Raw genomic sequence first — 23,421 nt, forward strand, 5'->3', positions numbered from 1 at the left:
ACCTGGCTGAATGAGAATCAGGTGGTCAAAGTGTATCACCTGGCTGAATGACTGACTGACTGAGTTTGGTTTTACACCGCTTTTAGCAATATTCCAGCAACATCACGGCGGGGGACACCAGAAATGGGCTTCACACATTGTACCCATGTGGGGATTCGAACCCGGGTCTTCGGCGTGACGAGCCAACGCTTTAACCACTAGGCTACCCCACCGCCCTCCTGGCTGAATGAGGATCAGGTGGTCACATTGTGTCACCTAACTGAATGAGGATCATGTAGTCATTGTGTTACCTGTCTGAATGAGAATCAGGTGGTCAAAGTGTATCACCTGGCTGAATGAGGATCAGGTGGTCACATTGTATCACCTAACTGAATGAGGATCAGGTGGTCACATTGTATCACCTAACTGAATGAGGATCATGTTACTCGTCTACCAGAATCCTTATAGTAAATGACATTAAGATATCATATTTCAGGGATACATATTTCCATTATCTTAGACATCAAAACTCATTATGGATTGAACTTGAGATCAGCAGGAGTGTCAGTTTGTGCCTAATTGATGTGACTATTGTGAGCATATTCCTCTTACAGAATTTGTCATGTTTCTAATGTTGTACAGTTGGTCAAAAAATTGCAAGATCCCAGTTTTACTGTTATATAAGATTCATGTGAGTATCAATAATAGAGGGATGTGGATGAAGAAGGTCTCCATGTCGATCTCACCCAGGATATCCGGTTACCCGTTGCCACTGTTAAAGTCATTCAATATTCAACACCCACTTTGTGCACTGGTCCTCAGGAAAGGATGAATATATTTTTGGAAAAAGTGTTGCCTTTCTGGAATTGATAATTTGGTGTCACAAAATTTGATGAAATAGCTGGGTTATTATGTTAAGGTTTAACTCCTTCACTGATATGTCCATTTCTCTTAGTGAAACCATGATTTTATCATTTGAGTACAATATTGATTGTAAGATGTAATGTCGCAACATTTACAAAAAAGGATTCAGTATGCTGTAGCCTGTCGTTCTGTGTTACTTAGAAGATGAAATGTTGCCAGTATTGTAAATGTCTTTCAAAGCCTTGTACGTCTGTGCCTTGTATCTGTACAAAACCTACATGTGCAGGTTCTGGTACGACCAGGGCACAGGTAGCTAGTCATCTGGTGCTGCTGTTTCAGGCCTACCATATAACGCATCAGTAAAAAGTAAGATGAAACTAGAAGATCTTCGTCTGAGAACATGACCATGTATATGGTGTGTAGGGGTAGCATACAAACACACAAACTAGGAAGAACATGTCTGGGGACACAGATGACGAGAGGACTGACACGTCTCTCTCAGGAATCTGTGAATACAAGTTTGAGACATTAAAAAATTTGGGAAGTCAAAGTAAAAGTGACCACCTAGGTATGCAATGAACAATTTTTTTGCCAACTTTTTAAATCACTAAACTATATTAACGTTGAATGTGGCGCTATGAACACTTTATTTACAAAACTGAAGAGAAACAGTAGCACGACATGTTGACAACAAAGTACCAACCCTCTTCGGTTGAACGAGGGACCACTTTGTGCAGAATCGCAAGCCTGACACTGAGAAGTATGAACATAGGTTTGAAGCTTACTACAATAGAGGGTTGATGCTCTACATCCTGATATCAAATTTTTAAGATTAGACTCATAGTGTATTTACCAAAGCCTGTTTGTCTCCCCTCGCCACCATGTTTGACGATGCTGTGACTGCCGTTTTTTGATGCTATGACTGCCGTTTTGTATGCTCGGCGACTGTTCTCGGGCGCTTTTGTAGCGGATACGCAAGTTTAGTTTCCATTTTTAAGGATTAGTTTTCCATTACAGATGCATTTGTTTCGGTTTCAGAGGAAATTGTTGCAGTTTTGGAAGTTTATTTTCCTAATTTGATGTTTTTTGTTTTGGTGTATATGAGTTCAGTTTTGAGGATTTGTTCACCGTTTGTATGGTAGGCCTGTGTTTGCATATCAGAAATATTTGATAGTGAATCCCAGTTTCCAGGCTGAGCAGCTGTCTACCAATGCCCATCTGTTCCACCAAAGTGGTCATTGTCTAGGACCTGCATTACTTTGTACCACATGAAGCTGACAGGCTGTTGTATAACAGGAACATTATATCATTCTAAGTGACTCCTGTGAAAACACATAAAAAACGGTTTTAGTTTTCGACTCACATTTGCTTCAGCAATTTCAGATAAAGTTATGAAATATGGAGATGCAGCACTTCTTTTAATTTCCTCATACATCATCATAATTACTGTACAGTGTTACAGATAAATCCATTGCTTAGGTCATTGGATAGATTAATATTTTCCACAATGTCGACGTCATAAAATGACTAGTAATGTTCTTTTCAAAATGGATGAAGTCATAGACATGTCCAAAAAAATTTCAAGTCCATTTGTCACTACAAAAAGAAAATCATGATGAATTCTGTTTCAGAAAGGTGGCTTCTTGTTACTGTTATTTAATGTCGTTTTCTCATTACCATCATGGAAGCAGGAAGAAGGCAAATTATCCCAATTATCTTTATGCTACAGATTGGCAGAGGACAATTGAACCATCAGTGCTTGATGACTGTACACTGTTATTCCACACTTTCTCCATCCTCTAATGACTCGATCAGTAGATTATGCAACTCTGTCACTGCTAGGATAATGTAGCCAATGGATCTGCCAGCAGGATGCACCAAACGTCCTCTGCTGCCTCCATTACCTGCAGTGATTACAATTAGGTCTAATGGAGAAATAATGATGCTGGCAAGGCATGTTGCTGAAATTACTTTCTACTTGATTTATGTCATTAATTAAAGTGATTTTGTTGCCTGAGGTGTTGGATCCTGAACTACAGTAATGTGAAATCTGTGTTCTTGGCGTTGTACTTGGCCAAATTTGACATAGCTTAAATAATTTTGTTTTCTCAGTAGTTTTACTAAGCCTGTGATTCATTACAGACGATTCTTACAAAATTTCCCCTTTTTTATGGGGAAAAAGACTGTAGCTTACATGTTTGGTTGGAAAATACCAGTATCTAAGTTGATTAATAGTGGACTTAATCTTTTGAAGCTATACTTTGCTTATAATACTGTGTCTGTTTGGAATCATCTTTTGTACAGATGATGGGGACAATTCAGATGACATACATAATTTACAGAATTAACTTGTAATTACTGGTGCAGCGTTTGTAATATTTGCGTACGTTTGAAAAAACTGAATTTCCCAACTTCCAACTGACTTACGAAGGGGCAACAAGTTTTGGTTAAATATATTAATTTTGATTCAGATATTTGCTTTCTATGTTGCTCATATTGGTTGTTGGTTTATTTTAGCATCAGCAGTTGAAACTGACATCCATCCTGTTTTCCTTGTAACCTGATATCCTCCTTCTGAAATATTTATGAAGATATCTTGCTGTGCAGGTAATTGTGAGCAGTCAGCTTACTGGAAAATATCAATACACTACATTTCAAATTATCATAACTTTGTTAAATATTTAGTTATTTCATAAAATTGATCTTTTTAGCTTTTGCTGATGTCTGTACAGATGCATGGAATGGCAATACGCCAGATCAGACTAAATTATCAAAATACCAAAATGGCACAGTTTTTGAAATATGTTTTACAATAATTTTGAAAGGTGTTGATTGTTCTGTTGATAAGACTACCTTAAAAAAAAAAATCACCCACTTATGATTCATGTAGATTCATGTCTTTCTTATTTCATATCAGTATAACATTGCAAGGATCATCTGAAAAATTAACCAATTTTTATTAATGTGTTGATGGTGGACATGTCATGTGAGGAGTAAAAGAAATATGTCCATACAGGGATAGAAATACTTTTTTTTCTAAGTGTGCCTTAGGGCACCAGACAAATATTTTAGGTGTGCCTTTCAGAAATTGAGTATGCCCACATGTTTTTAGAATAAATGACGATGATGATCATTTGAAATATATTGTTAAATAAAGAAACGGGTTTATGAGCATTCAAATATGTATGGTATTATTCAATTTGGAAAAAAATAATTGTTTTGGGGATTAAATGACTAAATGTGAGTTATGTCTCTGAAATATCAGGCGTGTCAAAAGGGCACTGAGAACATTTTTTAGCCGTGCCATTTCAATATTTACCGTGCCATGGCACACTAATATATGGGGTATTTTGAACCCTGCCATAGCATGGACATGTACAGATACCCTTGTTGTAATGGCTCTATTTGAGGTATTGAACCTTTCAAGTATGTCTTTGTTTGGCAGCTATGTTTGTTTTGGCAAGGGGAGGTCACTGCCCCACAAGTGAGCCAATCACTGACCGATGGGCAGTGGAAGAGCTACTCAAAATGTTGACATTCATGGCATGATAAATTGATAATGGAGGCCTAACTGATAAATACAGCCAAGGATGTCATGGAAACTGTCTACAGACCTGATATATGTGTATCGAATTTTAATGCAATATTTAAAGAAGGCTGCCTTTGTAACCTGATAGATTGAAAAGACTAAGAGCAATGGTTATATTTGATACGATAAATCATTAACGTCAAAGAATAAGAAGTCTCGATGATCTACCAAAACAGATTCCATTGGTTATCAAAGGCAAATTAGTGATGAAAATGATGTGAATGAATCACTGAAAATCAGTGATGACACCAGGTGTTTGCCAGAAGGGTACGCATTCTCTAATTAAATAAGGGCTTTGGCAAAATGTCACAAGCTACACTATTTGTATATATTCTTTTTCCCATTTACATATCTCTTTGATAAATAACAGATGAGTTCCATGTGAAAACCACTCTTTAAAAACATATTTGTAAAAACAATTTTAGTGATTGCGAATGACAAATTGGATTCATAAAGAAATATGATGTAATTCACCCAATATGCAACTGAATCATAATGGGAGTAATACTGAACAACAAACATATTTCTATTGCACTTTTCTCTTTCTTTTTGGATTGTTTTTTAGTTTACCAGTGATATCTCAATTTATTCGTAAGAGATATTTGCTCAGTATTCAAATATGTTTTTCATATTATGAATGTAACAATATGCACGGAGAGCCCAACAAACATCTAAGTATTACCATGAACTTGTGAGGGGATGGATTACAATGTTTACTCAGTGTTGCATCACAGATTCAATGTGTGCATTACTAGCCGTGGGGTATGTAGTACAATGCAGTCATTCATACTGACACTATTACTATACTTCTTGATGAACTGCCCAATAGTTATTGTACCATAAGGACTAAATTATAACTTTTTAAGGATTTTGAGATTTTTTAAGAATTTGAGACAGATTTTTTTTATAGAGAAAACCTACACTATTGTCATAATTACCAACAAAATGGAATGTGTGTAATTTGAAACATAAAACTTAGCCATAGAAAACATAATTATCATGCTCATGTTTATAGCCATTACATTCTATCCTAAGTGACCTGTAATTTCTAGTTCAGTATAGGTAATTATATTATAGTCCATGTCATTGTACAAGATATTAACAAATACAGTATAACCTCCAGTGAAATCTGCCTATTGTTCTGATAATGTAATGTTGTATCCCATTCTTCAGACAGTGGATCACTGTGGCATTATTGTTTGAAATGACTCATCAGGATTGGCAACACTGTTGTTACTGATATGAAACTCAATTGCAAGTTATTCCCTGGCATTTCATTGAGGGTTTCCTTTTGTTTGTGTTTCCATGAGCTAAACACTACATAAACAACAACCACTAACAGACCACTGTTTCCTGACTTGCTGGTAAAGGAATGGTTAGGTCTTGTATTTCATTTTTAGGCTGAATTATTTCATATATCCCAGGGTTTGTTTTGGTTTGGGTTTTTTGGGGGGTGGGGGGATGTTAGCAATGAAATTACCCTTTTTGATGTGTAAAATGTGACTTGATAATATTTATGCTATTTTGTATGCACATCAGTTTTTCACATTTATACATACACTCTATATAATATTTTTAAGCCTGTTGTTTCAAGGATGGCTCTAGTTCAGTCTTATTGCCTTTATGAATTAAAAAAACCAATGTTACAAAGAATACAGCAGGTACACAAGACCTGGCCTCTCAAGGACTTCGTCTTGGCATCCGCTTTTGTTCTAGCAGGTAACTAGGCTTGGGTGGCCATCTAGAGAATAGGAACATGTTTATCACTGTATGTGAAGTTCTTGGTGTTCTGTGAAGAATGTGTACCTCCTTTGTGCTTGCAAAATACACCTTGTTTTCAAGGTAACATGACTTAGCCTTATGCGCTACATTTTGATTATATATTCTTGATGACTGGTTCAAGTGGTAATCGGATATCCTTGACGACTACTTCAAGTGGTGATTAGATATTCTTGACTACTAGTTCAAGTGGTGATAAGATATTCATGACAACTAGTTCAAAAGGTGATACAAAGTATGAGGTTGAAAGTTTTTTACTTTGGTAGCGGGTATGTGAGAATTGTATACTTTAAATACATATTTTGGTTTGGGATTCATCATGACTACTTAAGATGTGATACAGTTTAAGGGATGAAAATCAAAACTGTCAGTATGACTGCTGGAACGATGTGTATATCCTTGTTCTTATTAATATGCTTCCCTCCTCGTGGAAAGGTGTGAAACCAAATTTAGTGTCACTCTCTCATTTTTCTTACTGTCATACAAACATGTGATATAGTATGACCAGAAATTATTGAGAATTTTAGGAATATGTTTAATTGGATTGCTAGTATAAACAACCTTGACCAGCTATCAAGTGCTTGGTTTCATTCAAGAGAGACAACTCTGTTAATCCTTTTTCATTAGTTTGTGAAGAGTTATCGACCTTTGTTTACTTGCTAGCAGACGACATTTTCAGTGATCCTCAGTATGGATGATTTAGAGAAGAGGAAGTTCATTTTTGAGTATTATAACAAGGACATCAGATCAGCTAAAGTGATTTCAAGTAAAACAGGCATCCCTTTGTCCACTGTTTATCGTGTTTTGCAAAATGTGGCAAATGGATATGGCATTGAGCACCAGGGAGGCGCAGGTAGGCCCAGAAAATTGACTGTCGGTGACAGGAGGCGGCTTGGTTATCTTGTTTCTAAAAACAAACAAAGGAGTTTAGAAAACTTAAGGCTGGTTATAATTGATAGAAAAACTGTGGCTGTCTGTAAGGAGACAATTAGAACTGAGCTGCATGCAATGGGTTGGCAGAAAAGTTGAGGAATTCCATCACCGACCATGAAACCTGAACAAAAGGAGCGAAGGTTGAACTGGTGCTTACAGCCTAGAAATTTTAACTGGGACAATGTGATTTTCTCAGATGAAAGTTTTGTGTGGCTGTTTCCTAATACACTTAAATTCTAGACCAAACAAACTGAAAAACCTTTGTATCAGTGCCCAAAGTACAGTCCAAAATTTAACGTGTTGGTTGGCATATCTGTGTTAGGGGCAACGCCCCTCTGTGTATTTGAAGGGAATATGAACAGTGAGCGGTACACAGATATTCTCGAGGGACATTTATTTCCATCTGTTTGGATTTTCCAGCAGGACAACGACCCAAAACATCGTTCAAAGCGGTCAGAGGCCTGGTTTCGAACCCAAAATATGACATTATTAGATTGGCCAAGCTATAGCCCTGACCTAAATCCAATAGAAAATGTTTGGGAAATGAAAGTGTCAATAAGAAAAATGTGACAAATATTGCTGAAATGAAAGAAGAGGTGGTCCGATATTGGGACAGCATGGAACACGACTTTCTAACTTCTTTGATCAGTAGTATGCCCTGCCGCATTGAAGCCTGCATTGCTGCCCATGGTGACTTGACAAAATACTAACTGTTCACCTGTCTTTGAATCTGGAGTTATGTTCTGCTAATATTCACATTTAATACGTGAGTAATGAATGAAAAAAATAGAAAATTTACAATCTTTAAATTCTCAATAATTTCTGGTTGTACTGTACTTCTCACACCTTCCAGAAATCAAACACCTTGAATACAAGATCCACCTCAGGTACTCAGAAACGTCCACTAGACAGCAAGCAATTAGTTGTTCCACTGACAGCACTGTAGACAGTGACATGTGACCACATAGCTGGTATGGCTGGATTTGTCTCAGCAGTTGATGGCCTTGTAACCACAACAAACAACAGTAGTTGTCATCAGCCATCATGTTATGTTCTATAACTGGCCCATCACCTGTTTATGGGAGCAGCTATTGAAAGTACTTGGACATAAATGTGGAGAAAGTCATTTCCACTGTTTGCATGTGTGTGAAGCCGTAGACTCATTCCGGGTGGTGTCATCTAATAAATAACACACTATTGATACACAGTTTAATAGTTTGGGTTCAATCGTGAGCATATAGATTGATGTGTGTTATTCACTGATTTGGTTTGCATGTTGAAAGGACAAAATTGAAAATCTTTGATTTTTTTATGTAAGTTATTTTATATCTGCAGAGTTGAAATTGAAAATATATTGATATTTTTATAATAACCAATGCCATGAAATTAAGAGTATATTTAAATTATTGATATTATGTTTCATGTTCATTTACATGTTCATGTTTGTCAGTTGTAGGCACTGTTTGTTGTAATAATGTTCACGTAGCCCTGGCAGCGCTGTCACTATCTTAACTCATGTACTTTCAAATAGACTTTCTATTTTCATGGTACTAGGTTCTCTTTGTGAAAGGTCTGTCACTTACGTTTCATATCAATCACAACCTTATTCAGTACTTGGTTATGTGAGCTAGACAATGAGAAGTATTCAGTTTTACACCCGAATAATAAACCATATGATTTCATGCACATCTTGATATTGAAGTAGACATTCCTACTCAAGAACAACTGACCTTTTAAGGCCAAGGGAAAGTAAGGCTTTGCTATGAACAAATGATATGTCTCTTTACAGGGGTGTTCATCTGTGATCGTCTGAACGACTGGTTATATCAGATTCTAACGTTGAATGTATGGAGAAGCTTGGCCCATTAGTGACAGGGGTATACTTGAATGGGGTGATTTCATTCCTAGGAGATATTCACTGATCCATGCTCTGTAAATTAACTCGGTTATGTATTGGCTTGACTAAATGGGCTTGTTTGTGGACACTGTGCCAAATGGGCCTCTACCTGATGTTGATAGGGGCTATTATTGGTGTTAGTCCATTACACAATGACATGTGTTTGCACAGCCCACGGTGACAGTTCTATAGCAAGTGTTTGGCCACATTTACGTCACACAATATAGTGTTCGTATACACTATGTATGCACCTCTACTGAATGCCTGCTGTGTTTGGAAAGAAAAAGTGCGTAATGAATACCAGTGACTGACATCAATTAAATAGTTTATGAAGTGTTTAGGGTTTATACATTGCACTCCCATGTGTCTTTTATCTGCATAATATTTCTTTCATAGATTTTGATAGCGTGATTTTCTTTCATGTTTTTTATATTATCTGTTAACTGCTGATGCAGATGTATTCATTATGAAGTGCTTAAAGTTTGCATGACCAGATATCATTAGGCCTGGTTCAATATTTGATGTAAAAATTCATATAACTTTGATATTGCCCGTATGAAAGGAATGATATGTAGCCCAGCTAAAGAATTGTCTGTGGTTTTATGTGTATTGTTAGCCTTATCAGCTGAAGGAGGGTTGTAGGACTGAAGGTCCTGCTGTCAACTTCATAAGTCTAGTGGATATCAACACAGAATAAATGCTGTCCCTCTCACTGGGAGTACAGCTATGTTGTGTATTCATGGACAAGCTTTTAATAAGTCAATCCTTTCTAGGTAAGGAATATTATCATTGTTATTAGTATTTGTGGAGGGAGCTTGTGATTGATTTTATTATATTTTCATACTTAATAAAAAAGTATCTAATATGAATGTCTTTATCCATATACAAGGGGTGTGCATGTATCTTAGATATAAAATTATTTATGCTGGAAGATAATATTATAAACAAAAAACATTAATGATGTTTCTGACGAAACTGAATGTGGAAGTGGTGATGTTGAACTTGTGACCCAAGGTTTTAGAGAGGATATTAGCATCATTAAGAGATTATTACTGCAGCTCAGTCTTAGGGCACAGTAGTAGCTTTCTTACTGGTCAGCTTGGAGATTTTATCTGATAATTACTATGGTGTTGGTACAGGTGATCCTGGTCAGTACCATACCTTGCTGGCCTGGTAACTGTCAGGTAACACTGATAAGGCGCACTGATTGATCTTTTATCATCACCAGTGATTGATTGAGCAGTGCCTCTCTCCTACAAGCGCCTGACTAAACAACACTTTGTTATGAAGGCTGGTGTATCAGATATCTTGTCAACTGTTTATCAAGATAGGGCCTGACACCTTCAGCCTTTGATTTCCTTCCACAGAAGTATATCTTGGTCAACTAAATACCAGGTCCTGCCATTCAATGTGGCTTATCTGTCCTTGGTTGTGCTGGTCACTGCCTAGTTGCCATTGTAGTAACCAGGGGGTGCTGCCAAGCAAACAGTATTACCTTACTGTCAGGCCAGTCCAGGGTGCGGGCAGTATGGGGGGAACACAGGGTGATAAGTTTCTAGTCTTGATTTGCCCTTAAGTATTGTAGATAACCACACAATGGAGGCTGTTGGCTGTTTCAGGATATAGTAATGAATATAATGTTTGCCAGTGAAAATGTTTGATACTGTTTAGTTTGGGTGAATTTATGATACTTCTGTACTTCTCCTGAAGAAGTCTTTGGGCAGAAAATTCAGTCATGAGATCAAATAATCAGTTTATTACCAAACTTGGAATATACTGTCTCAATATGGAGTCCTGTTTGGGGTCCAGATGTGTCAAAGGTCAAGGCCACCATTCATTTAAATTACAGTCATACCTCATCAGTTGATACTGAGCATGTTAATAGTTGCTGTATATATAATTCACATTCATGTTTTTATTCTTACTAGTATGTATCTTATGCTTGATAGTTGTGCATCTCAAGTTCATTTACACACATTTTGGGGATGAAATTCTGCGTAGGCAGTCTAAAACAAATATGATTTTAATGACTTTTATGTATGATGAACAATCCACTGTAACACAATGAATGTAATCTTTCTTTAGGATACACTGTATACAATACTCACGGCATGATGCTATTATCAAATAAAGCCACTTATCTGGAACTTAACTCCACAGTTATGCTCTAAGCGGGGACCAAAAAATGTTTATTATTACCCTCAGGTAACCCAAGCTGCCCTCAGGCGCTAAAAGGTTAATACCCGGTAGTCATTTGGCTTGTCCCACTGGGTACCCATTCACTGCTGAGTGAACACGCAATTTTGTACAAACGCACTTGCCTAAGTGGAGACTACATGGGTCATGTGTGCTTTGATGTGGGGCAGGACTGAAGTCCTATAAAACCTCAGGAGTCAAGCTGCCAAACACTGCCACCCATCCAAGAACTCTCCGTGACCAAGGTTGCTTCACTTCAACTGGTTTATGACCTGGGCTGCACATGACCCACTCATCACTTATTGCTGACCATAATTTTTAATGAAAATCTTGATTTAACTTTCTGTGACCTCAGTCAGAAACAAAACAGCATTAAACATCCAAACTTCATAATGAGTCTCTCTTTTGTTTACAAGTGAATGCATGTGCATATTTGCAAAATTTGAATCTTTTGTTTATTGTTTTGGATTTAGCGCTACATAATATAAATTTTCAGTATTATTATTCTTAATATTATCTCAAGATGGACCACAAGTCTATGGACTCAATGTGTTCCCCAGCTGACAGTGACCATCAGTAACGTTCCACAGAAATCTATGTATTTACTTCAGTGTCCATTTATCACATCTTTATCAGGCCTACCATACAAAGGGTGAACAAATCATCAAACTGATCTCATATACATGTACACCAAAACAGAACAAAAAACACCAAAACTGCAACAATATCCTCTAAAACCGAAACAATATATCTGTAATGGAAGACAAATCGTTTGAAATGGAAACAAAACTCACATATCAGCTACAAGAGCGTGTGAGAACGGTCGCCGAGCGTACAAAACGGCATTCATAGCATCCCAACACGAACACGGCAGTCATAGCATCCTGAAACGGCATACAAATCGTCAAAGATGGCGGCGAGGGGAGACGAATAGGCTTTGGTACATAATTGTTTTTCGTCACTATGAGTCTAATCTTGAAAATGTGATATCGGGATGTAGTGCATAAACCCCCTATTGTAGTAAGCTTCAAACCTATGTCCATACTTCTCAGTGTCAGGCTTGCAATTCTACACAATATGGTCCCTCGTTACACCGAATAGGATTTCTTGTCAACATGCCGTGGTCCTGTTTCTCTTCAGTTTTGTAAATAAAGTGTTCATAGCGTCACATTCAACATTGCTATATTTTAATGATTTAAAAAGTTGGTCCAGACTTGATTATTTACAGACCGCCGCCATATAGCTGGAATATTGAGGAGTGCAGCGTAAAACTAAACTCACTCACTCACTGAAACTGGTCCTGCTTGAATGAGACAAACTGTTTACTATGTTCACAGTTCCTGTCACTTTTATTCGGTTTCAACTGAAGCATTGAGAATTGGTTCAGAAATATAGCCGTCGAGTTTAGTCTCCAAGACACCTGAGAATACAGCAAGAATGGACATCCAACTTGAGTGAAGATGATTTGGTTAATCTATATTGCCTCATCTCAGAAATTAAACATTGTTCTTGGCTCAATTTCAAATATTATTTGTAGATACATATATTTTTCAATCAGGTAACATTTTTATGGGACTAATGTCAGTCTGGAGGTTCTGGTCAGTGTGGACATACAGCACTGACTGTATGTTTGTACTCAGCACAATTTAGTAGTATAACATTAGTTGGCTAGTGAACTTGCATAATGTTTGAAGGCTGAGGGTATAAAGATTTGAAATTGTTGTTCTGTGGCATGCAAGGCCTGAGATATATGTCTGACTATAACCCAATATGGATTAGCCATCAAATATGTCTGGTAGGTCTGTACTTTACTACAAAGGAGGTGCTCCACAATTTCACTTTCTTCAGTGTTGAAACACTTGTGATGGAATGATTGTTTGTTTTCAATCTGCAGTATCATTGTGTTCATGTTTCCCATCTCTCCTTCAGACGAGGCTTCACACGCACACCCATCGATGACCGCCCACCGCTTGACAGTGTTGATGAGGATCCTATCATGCGGCAGATCCTCCAAAGCATACATGAGCCAGTGTCAAGGTCAGTTGCAAAAGATCAGTTTATATCCGCATCTTTATGATGCTTACGTAAGTTCCTGTAAACCCACATCAAGGTATACAGACACTGCTCTTATCATAATGTTGGATTAGGAAACAAACAGTAATTCCTCAAGTACACAAAGGTTGTTGCATGTATTTGTACTGACATTTTGTGAGATTAAAGGAACACCTGGCTGGAGACGTTGCTAGTGTGAGTCTAACTGCCTGATATGTGGATTTGTCTTTATTTGGAAACCTTGGCCCTCTTGCACAAAGTGCTCTTTCATAAGTCTTTATTGAAGTATACAGGTTTTGATGGATGGAGCTCAAAGAGTGCAAGCAGACCCTTTCTGCAAGCAGACCTAGAATGGCTTGAATTCAGATACAGTGAAATTCGAAGTTGTAGTCTGTGACTAGTGAATATCCAGAGAAAGGAGTTGTTTTCTACCAAACTTTAAACCTCTACTTTCTATAAACCACTTGTCCAAAATGACCTGTAGTCTAGTCTGATACAATTAATAGTGTCTACTCCTGGGTATAATTAACTGTGCTGATCCAGTGATTGTAGAGTAGCACGTTCACAATTCTACTGAATACTTGAGTATTTGATAATGAGTAGTTTTAATAATGTTTTGAACATGTTCCAATATTTTCAGTCAGTTCTGTACAAATGTTCTTTAATATGAAATGTACGTTCTCCCTGGTTTATGCGTTCTTGTAGATGAAAGGTGATTGACTTTTGCATGTATTATTGAGTGAGCCTGTCTGTGGGATGTCGTATAAGCTACTCAATCACCATGATCACATCACATGAAATATTCAAACTAGTATCCATGTTTCAGGTTGGGGATCATGTACACAGCAATATTGAATGGGTGGGGCATCCACAATCAATGATTTTACTCTCTCCCCTGAGTTTATACAATTCATCATTCCTGGCAGTGAAATATCAATATTACAACCTGGTGAAATCATATCCTGAACCAGTAAGAGAAGGACTTGTCCTCTTTGAAGAAAATATTAGCTTGTATCGCAGATGGAATTTCATGAATCTTTGTCTGAAAATGCTTCTTTTCACATCTATGAACATCTAGGTCTGTATCTAAGTCTACATCCTCTTGTGTGATTAGAATGATGACAATAGTATTTTTCTAAGAATTTTGGACTTTTTAATATTGATTGTCAAATGCAACTACAAGGTTGTCAATGTTAGCTTTTCTATGCTCCCTCCCTGACCCCCATTACTTGTCACTGCTTCTTCCCTGACTCTCTAGGGGCAGTGGGGTAGTCTAGTTGTTAAAGTGTTGTCATGCCAAAGGCCTGGGTTCTATTCCCCACATAGGTACAATGTGTGAAGCCCTTTTCTGGTGTCTCTGCTGTGATATTGCTGGAATATTGCTGAAAGCGATATCACAGCGGAGACACCATTGCCTGTTACTGCTTCCTTCTTCCTTCCCTGACCACCATTGCCTGTTACTGCTTCCTTCTTCCTTGACCGCCATTGCCTGTTACTGCTTCCTTCTTCCCTGACCGCCATTGCCTGTTACTGCTTCCTTCTTCCCTGACCGCCATTGCCTGTTACTGCTTCCTTCCCTGACCATCATTGCCTGTGACTGCTTCCTTCTTCCCTTGATGACAACCATTGCCTGTTACTGCTTCCTTCCTCCTCCCCTGACCACCATCGCTTGTTACTGCTTCCTTCTTCCCTTCCTTACCACCATTACCTAAAAGTTTACCCTCGCTCTTCCCTAAGAGCTAATGTTTGTGACTGCTTCTACACAATACCCACCCCAGTGAGATCTATTCAATATTCAAGTCACCACTTTAATCATCCTGAAAAAGGCACCATGGCATTGTATGAGATAGCATCAGTGATTAGTTTAATGAGAATCATTATCCATCCTGATAGCATTATTGATTCAGTGATGATATTTCCATTATTGAAGCCCAATTACTAAACCTGCCGTAATCATTAGGTTTAAGTGAATGCGCTGTGCATGCTGAGGCCAACAGTTTTGGGCGTGGACATTGTGACCATGCATAGTGCTGTGCAGTAGCTACATGAGGAGCATAAAACATGCTTGACGGGCAGAATAAATATGACATTCATTTATTGACTCATTACGTTTTCTCACAGACCTTTTAGTGTTAAAAAATACATATTGAGGCTGAAATGAGAATTACTCATGTGTCCTGTTAACATATGCTAGCCTGCCCCTGTATTTGGTTTAGGTACATCCAAACATGCTGTGCTATGTACCTGCCTACACTATTCACTAATGTTAAACTGAATGGTTTTACTGACATGCATATTTTTAACATGGTGCAATGACCCCTCCACTATATTTAATCAACATTAGATTACATTATGCTGATAAAATATTTTATTTTTTACAAGTTTTGTTTATTAATGAAAGACATTTAAGAAAGTTGGTAGTTTGGTCTCTTGGTTGTGTAATACCCAAAGATTGCACCTAATAGTACTCCTTGGTGCTTGTCATTAAGGGAACAGAACTATGAAAGGCCAGCTTTAAGAGTTGCATCACTGACATGGACAAGTCCATCTGTGTTCAACAATTTCTTGAGTTTCATGAGAGGGGGGGATATTTCTAACCTGAAATACTTTGTAAAATGATAAGGAATTGAAATAGGCCAATACCTCTTAAGATACTGTATTTGGAAGGGCTGCAATGAATACACTATGTGGCGAATATGATACGTATCATGAATATTGGGTAACGAATACGAATAATTATTTACGAATACAATATTGTAGTTAAGTGATTGATGTACAATATGGAACGGCCATGTTGACAGTGTTAATTTGTCACTGCAATAACCAGTGATCTCATGACACTCAAATTTGGTATGTAATAGTTATAATTGACAGTACCATGCGAAGTCTTGGCAAACTAACATGACTTGCACTACTGCAATGCTAGTACATATTCCATTCTTGCATATCTCACTGTGGAAAGGACATAAGGGTTCAAGTAAAACATGCTCCCTTAAAATAATCGTAAATATTCATTAATATTCGGTTCTCGTGACCACGAATAACGAATTGAATTCATGAAGGGCTACGGTTTGATTCACGGAATATGCGAGTGAATCGTTACAGCCTTAGTATTTGTTGTGTCATAACTCTATAATACTGTTTGAGCATTTTTCACAGGCATTTTTGTACAGAGGACACATGCATACTGAGTATTGAATCCACTTTGATCAGTGCACTGTTCATAAATTATGATATATAAGCAAAAAAGTAAATTGAGGCGATTAAGATGTATTTTGTAATTGTATTTGTTTATCTGGTTAGTACTGATAGTTTATGAATCTACCTTGTAGCCTCAACACGACCCCAGCCAGCAGTGGGCGGTCATCCCCAACAATCGAGACACACAGCGCGCTGTCTGCATCGCATGGAGGATGGACGACTGGCAACACAACGGAGAGGAGCAGTCTGGGCTCCTCCTGCACCTGGGATGTGAGTACATCAACTCCTTGACAACAGTCCTATACACAGATAGCCAGCTGCATCTGTTGCCTCTGTGAGGCCCACAAGAATCCTCTGGTTGCGTTTTAATCTTCTTGTCCTAACTCGTCCCAGTCATAGCTGGTCTGTCATGTCATACCTGATCTTTGTCATGGCTTGTCTCTGTCATGTCATACCTGATCTTTGTCATGGCTGGTCTCTGTCATGTCATACCCAATCTTTGTCATGGCTGGCCTCTGTCATGTCATACCTGATCTTTGTCATGGCTGGTCTCTGTCATGTCATACCCGATCTTTGTCATGGCTGGTGTCTGTCATGTCATACCCGATCTTTGTCATGGCTGGTCTGTCATGTCATACCCGATCTTTGTCATGGCTGGTGTCTGTCATGTCATACCTGATCTTTGTCATGGCTGGTCTCTGTCATGTCATACCTGATCTCAATTGCATAGGTTGATGCTCATGCTGTTGATCACTAGATTGTCTGGTCCAGACACGATTATTTACAGACTACCATATATAGCTAGAATGCGGTGTAAAACTAAACTCACTCATTCACTCATACCTGATCTTTGTCATGGCTGGTCTCTGTCATGTCATACCTGATCTCAATTGCATAGGTCGATGCTCAAGCTGTTGATCACTAGATTGTCTGGTCCAGACACGATTATTTACAGACTACCATATATAGCTAGAATGCGGTGTAAAACTAAACTCACTCACTCACTCATACCTGATCTTTGTCATGGTTGGTCTCTGTCATAACTGGTTCTTGGAACAGCTGGTCCCTTTCATGGCATACTATGTCATTGTCATACCTAGTCACAGTCTTAACTGGTCCTTGTCATAACCCTAATGTTAAATTGGTCCCTCGATTCAAATGTTATAGGAGCAGGACCCCAGGGCCCTTGCAACACTTTGCTTGGTAGTCATCACTATGCCTTTGGGTTCACCAGTGTCTCACCTTGTCCATAACATACATCAATGTGAGTTCCTCTGACATTAAGCTGGCATGTTGTACTGTGCCTGACATTATGTTCAAAGCAAGGCACTGACTGACCTGCCAGCTGAAATCTTACCTGACACTGTGACCTCTCATATGTCTAGCTTCAGCTGGTTTACCTAGTCCCAGTCAGGTAATACTTGTCACATTATTGCTGACTATTGTGGACAAATCCTATTGATAGTTTTGAAAAGGTGGGGTTTGGGATGTTTTTTGTCATCATGATGGTCTTAGCTGATGGAACCATGGGAGCTCCAATCCTGTTGCGTCACTGATGCACCTCTGTTGTCTTTTCAGGAGTTTGACCGACAGGCAGCAAAAACAGTAAACCAGCTGTTTGATGAGATTGAGCGGTTCCTGTTTGAAGGAAGCAGTGAGAACCCATCCAGTATATTCAAGGAATGTAAGGACTGGAGCACACACTTTCCTCATCTCAGGTAGGTGCTAGGCTGTTCCTGTGTATTGTCATTAGTTCAGGCATTACTTCAGATTTTGTTATTTAGACTTGTTGGTGCCATGGATCAAACTATGAGTGTTAATTTTCCTGTGTTTTCTTTTCCAAAATAATATTAATTTATATTTGAGATGGCGTTGATAGATGTCATGGTACCATGTTTGGACATGGTAGACAAATGCCTGTGTATTGACCCCCCTCATGATGTTGGGGGTAGAGGTTTTGCCTGGACAGAGGTTTGAGTTCTGATGTTGTCATATCAGACACTAACAGATGGTACTTGTTACCCTGCTTGGCTTTCTGCATTAAGGGGTTACAGCGAAGGTGAGCCCGGTGTAAGGCTACTGTCACTGTGGGGGTGTTCTTGATAAAACTGCAGCAAGATGTCTCAGTGTAAACTGTAAAACTCACATTGGTGTGGACAAGTACAAGGAGCCACAAACACATAGACTTGTGCTTATAAGTGCAGTGATCTGTAACGGAATGTTAAACCCCATTTTCACCTGTGTTGCAGGGTTTTGGGCACCCAGAAGGTGGTGCCCCAGGATGAAGGTTTTCAGGAGATCCCCCAGGACAGCCCTCGACTCTCCTCACCAGGGCTGCTCCTTGACGTCACAGACAACGACATCTCCATATCAGCTGATTCTCAGGGGTAGGTTGAAAGGGGTGTGTTGTGTTTGTTAGGGAAACACTGTTGTGGACATGCTGGATTTGATGGTCATCAGTAGTTCAAAGGAAACATTGGGTCAAGGGTGGCCCAGTCATCTCAGGAACCATTATTCACCATGCTGAGAATCAAAATCCATGTGTGTCCCAGCAATGTGTCTCATCAAGCTGAAATGCAGTGATATAAATGGAATACTCTTGAAAGTGGGTTAAGCCCAATCACTCAAGAGAAGGAGAAAAAATATTATGTTGTCCTCTGAACTGCACATTTCTGGAGTATCTGAGTTAGCACGGGAGGCCAGCAGTCTATTCTTTGTTGTAAGAGTCCACTAATTTGGGTCAAGCTTTGCCACTGGTATTCATTATATTCTGATGGATTGTGATGTTTGTTAACCAACAAATATTCCTGGAATACTGCTGAATGCTACATAAAACAAAAAGCAAATAAAACATTTCTACAAATGTTTGATCCCCTTGGGGATTCCTGGGTTAGGATCGATCACTAGCATCCAAGACCAATCGTATGTGGCCAGCTAATGGATGTTGTGGTCAGGCTCTGTGATTGCAAGGCATTGTACTCAGAATGCATGGATAGTTGATCATAATATCATTCACTGGATTATCTGGTCCAGACTGGATTATTACAGGAGTATTACAGGAGTATTACAGGCTTGAGCCTTGTAGCTGGGACATTAAACAAACAACAACAACAAAATAACAACAAAACTAACTAACAAACAAAGGAAAACACCAAATCAAATGTATCATTTGTGCAGGCATAATTATATTCAATGGATGTCATAATATACTGTTTCTTTTATATTAATATTAGTTGAATAGTTGATCCAAATTAAATACAGGGTAAAAAATACAACAAATATTGAATGTGTCTTTGTTGGCAGTGAGACACTGAGAAACAAACTCTTTCTGTCAATTAAGTAAATATTTGTATGACAGTGTGGTATCCAGAAATGTAAGGACTGTCAGAGGAGAAGAAAGCAATAGGCTTAAAATAATGTTTTGTTGGAAAATGTATTTCATTTGGAAATTTTCTTGGGTTTAGAAAAAAAATGTTCCATTGAAGAGTTTTTATCGATAATATCTTGGCTAAATTCCTGTTTTTGCTTGACATTAAATTACATCAAACAAAAAGTTCACCTGAACAAAAGCTAGCAGTCAGTGTTTTGATGCTGTTGACATGTTCACCATGGCAACCATGGGACATAGACGAGTATTCTGTGTGAGAGGCACGTTTCACTTGAACTACTTCTCAATTTCCATCAATATGGGGACAATTGGCCCCTGCTGTTAAGCAGCCTGAAGGACAGCTGTTTGTCTGTGAACTTACACATTTCACACCTAGTTACATAAGGGATTAAAAACTGTTGGGGTTCTGTCACCATGGCGGAGCTCCTGCCATCAATGGCTGACATTTTACAACAGGCCCATTTCTCCTCTGTTCCGTGAAAAATAAAAGTGTCTGGATTACTATTATTATGGTAAAGCGCTGTAACATGTAATTGAGATTGTACTTATTACGGGGCCAAATGGATTTTTCTAAGCAGGGGATGACGGCATGTTTAGGCTGTTTCATGTCCACATGTAGAGGTGTGATGCTTGTAAAACCTGAATTAAATATTGATAAACCTTATGAAGTTTAATGCCACTGATTACTAGAGTGAGAAAACATCACCATGACATTGTCATATGTAACAGTAGTGAATAGGACAATGTGTAACTTTATTTACAACATATAGATGTTAAGAAAACTTGTCCTGACCTTTTTAGGATTTCAACTTTAAATCATCGTTTCATTCCAAACCCCCTTTATTGATCTTTTTTATGTTGAAGCTTTATGAAGCTTAGACTCTACATGGGTTATCCCAACAATGGATTCATTGGTAATTCCTTACACAGAAAATACTTCAATTTATTGTTCCACGACATTGTGATAAATTTTCACATATCTAGTTACAGTAGTGTACAACCAGTAAATATGTCATGGCTGCCATAGCAACAGATGTTTTGCCAATCTCTGTCCAATCTCTATTCTTCACAAGTCATACAATTTATTTTGTTCTTTTAGTATAGTTAGAATCTTGGCCCTGCTGTGTCTTAGGACCGTCACATTCCCTTTTATGTTCAAAAGAATTGATTCATGAAAGCTAGCATTTAGTGACAAAACATGTTTACAAAACCATATGGTTATAAGCCTCATATCAAAGCAGATTCATCCATTACAGTGTGTGTGTGTGTGTGTGATGATGGTTTCATGCCTCTCAGCAGTGTTCCAACTGTATCATGTGTATGATGGCAGTCTGTAAACAATCAAGTCCTTACCAGACAGTCCAGATATAGTGACACAATCCAGCATAGTTCGCTGGGAAGCTGTTCTAGTCCTGAATCCCAGTATTGTTCTTCCATTACGGTTCTGATTGTATGAAAGTGTGTGTGTATTAATCACATTATTTTTCACTTAAACTCTTTGACACTTAACCATCCTGATGTGATGCAGACTATAATTAAATGACAAAATTTGATTTGAGGGTAACATATTCTGATTTAGATTTAAGAAGTTACAAATGAAAGATAAAGGAGAGAAAAAGTGAACATCTTCATAGTGCACAGTACAGATATATACAGACAAACCAACCCCACACGTGTATTTGACAGCATGGTGTGTTGTTGCAGGCTCAGTGTAACAGGTAGACAGATGAAGGCGATGAAGGCGCCAGTTGATGCTGCTGCCATCCACACAGACAGGGAATACTCCAACAATGAGTATGCCTATCTCTTCGAGGAAATACTGGCACAAGATGGTGACTACGAGGAGGTCATTGCCATCGACTACAAGGATGTGTAAGTACCGGTTTATGCTTTCAAACTTCTTTCTGTAACCTTGAGAGGAGATATAGGTGTCTATAGATTAAGGGTGTCAGAATTTTAATTGTATTACCGTAATGTGTTATGAAATCACATCTGTTGCTGTGATACATGATACACCATGTATTCAGTCATAGTTTGATTCAGAAGAGCTGAAACTGGTTGACACAGTGGCTGTCGTGCAAAAACTGACTAAATGGTATATCACAATATGTATTGTGAACCAAGTCACCATGACTATACATAGAACGTCATCGCTATATGTATCATGTCATGAGTCAAATTGTCACTTTATGTATCATGTCATGAGTCAAGTATCGCAATATGCATCATGTCATGAGTCAAGTATCACTATTTGTACCATGTCATGAGTCAAGTATTGCTATATGTATCATGTCATGAGTCAAGTATTGCTATATGTGTCATGTCATGAGTCAAGTATCACTATTTGTATCATGTCATGAGTCAAGTATCGCTATATGTATCATGTCATGAGTCAAGTATTACTATATGTGTCATGTCATGAGTCAAGTATCGCTATATGTGTCATGTCATGAGTCAAGTATCACTATTTGTACATGTCATGAGTCAAGTATCGCTATATGTGTTATGTCATGAGTCAAGTATCACTATTTGTACCATGTCATGAGTCAAGTATTGCTATATGTACCATGTCATGAGTCAAATTGTCACTTTATGTATCATGTCATGAGTCAAGTATCGCAATATGCATCATGTCATGAGTCAAGTATCACTATTTGTACCATGTCATGAGTCAAGTATTGCTATATGTATCATGTCATGAGTCAAGTATTGCTATATGTGTCATGTCATGAGTCAAGTATCACTATTTGTATCATGTCATGAGTCAAGTATCACTATTTGTATCATGTCATGAGTCAAGTATCGCTACATGTGTCATGTCATGAGTCAAGTATCACTATTTGTATCATGTCATGAATCCAGTATTGCTATATGTATCATGTCATGAGTCAAGTATCGCTATATGTGTCATGTCATGAGTCAAGTATCGGTATATATATGTCATGAGTCAAGTATCACAATAAGCATCATGTCATGAGTCAATGTGTCACTTTGTGTATCATGTCATGAGTCAAGTATCGCTATATGTATCATGTCATGAGTCAAGTATCACTAGTTGTACCATGTCATGAATCCAGTATTGCTATATGTATCATGTCATGAGTCAAGTATCACTATTTGTATCATGTCATGAGTCAAGTATCACTATTTGTATCATGTCATGAGTCAAGTATCGCTATATGTGTCATGTCATGAGTCAAGTATTGCTATATGTGTCATGTCATGAGTCAAGTATCACTTTTTGTATCATGTCATGAGTCAAGTATTGCTATATGTGTCATGTCATGAGTCAAGTATCGCTATATGTGTTATGTCATGAGTCAAGCATCGCTATATGTCTATATGTATCATGTCATGAATCAAGTATTGCTATATGTATCATGTGAGTGAGTGAGTTTAATTTTACGCCGCACTCAGCAATGGTCCAGCTATATGGTGGCGTCTGTAAATAATTGAGTCTGGACCAGACAATCCAGGGATCAACTGCATGAACATTGATCTACGCAATTGGCATATGATGACATGTGTTGATCCAGACAGCCT

At 38.2% G+C, this 23,421-nt stretch overlaps 1 protein-coding gene across 3 annotated transcripts in view; it reads left to right on the forward strand.

Moving 5' to 3' along the window:
* LOC124291704 (protein FAM149B1-like) overlaps positions 1 to 23,421 on the forward strand; it is a 73,180-nt gene that overhangs the window by 32,925 nt on the left and 16,834 nt on the right. For all 3 annotated transcript variants that reach the window (XM_046728764.1, XM_046728763.1, XM_046728762.1), the window contains exons 2-6: positions 13,167 to 13,274; positions 16,622 to 16,760; positions 18,069 to 18,208; positions 18,740 to 18,877; positions 21,583 to 21,750. In XM_046728764.1, the coding sequence (XP_046584720.1) occupies positions 13,167 to 13,274; positions 16,622 to 16,760; positions 18,069 to 18,208; positions 18,740 to 18,877; positions 21,583 to 21,750 (693 nt within the window). The remainder of the gene's footprint in view (positions 1 to 13,166; positions 13,275 to 16,621; positions 16,761 to 18,068; positions 18,209 to 18,739; positions 18,878 to 21,582; positions 21,751 to 23,421) is intronic.

Source organism: Haliotis rubra, unplaced genomic scaffold (genome assembly GCF_003918875.1).
Source record: "Haliotis rubra isolate DU_JTF1 unplaced genomic scaffold, ASM391887v1 Scf5, whole genome shotgun sequence".
Lineage (NCBI taxonomy): Eukaryota > Metazoa > Mollusca > Gastropoda > Lepetellida > Haliotidae > Haliotis > Haliotis rubra.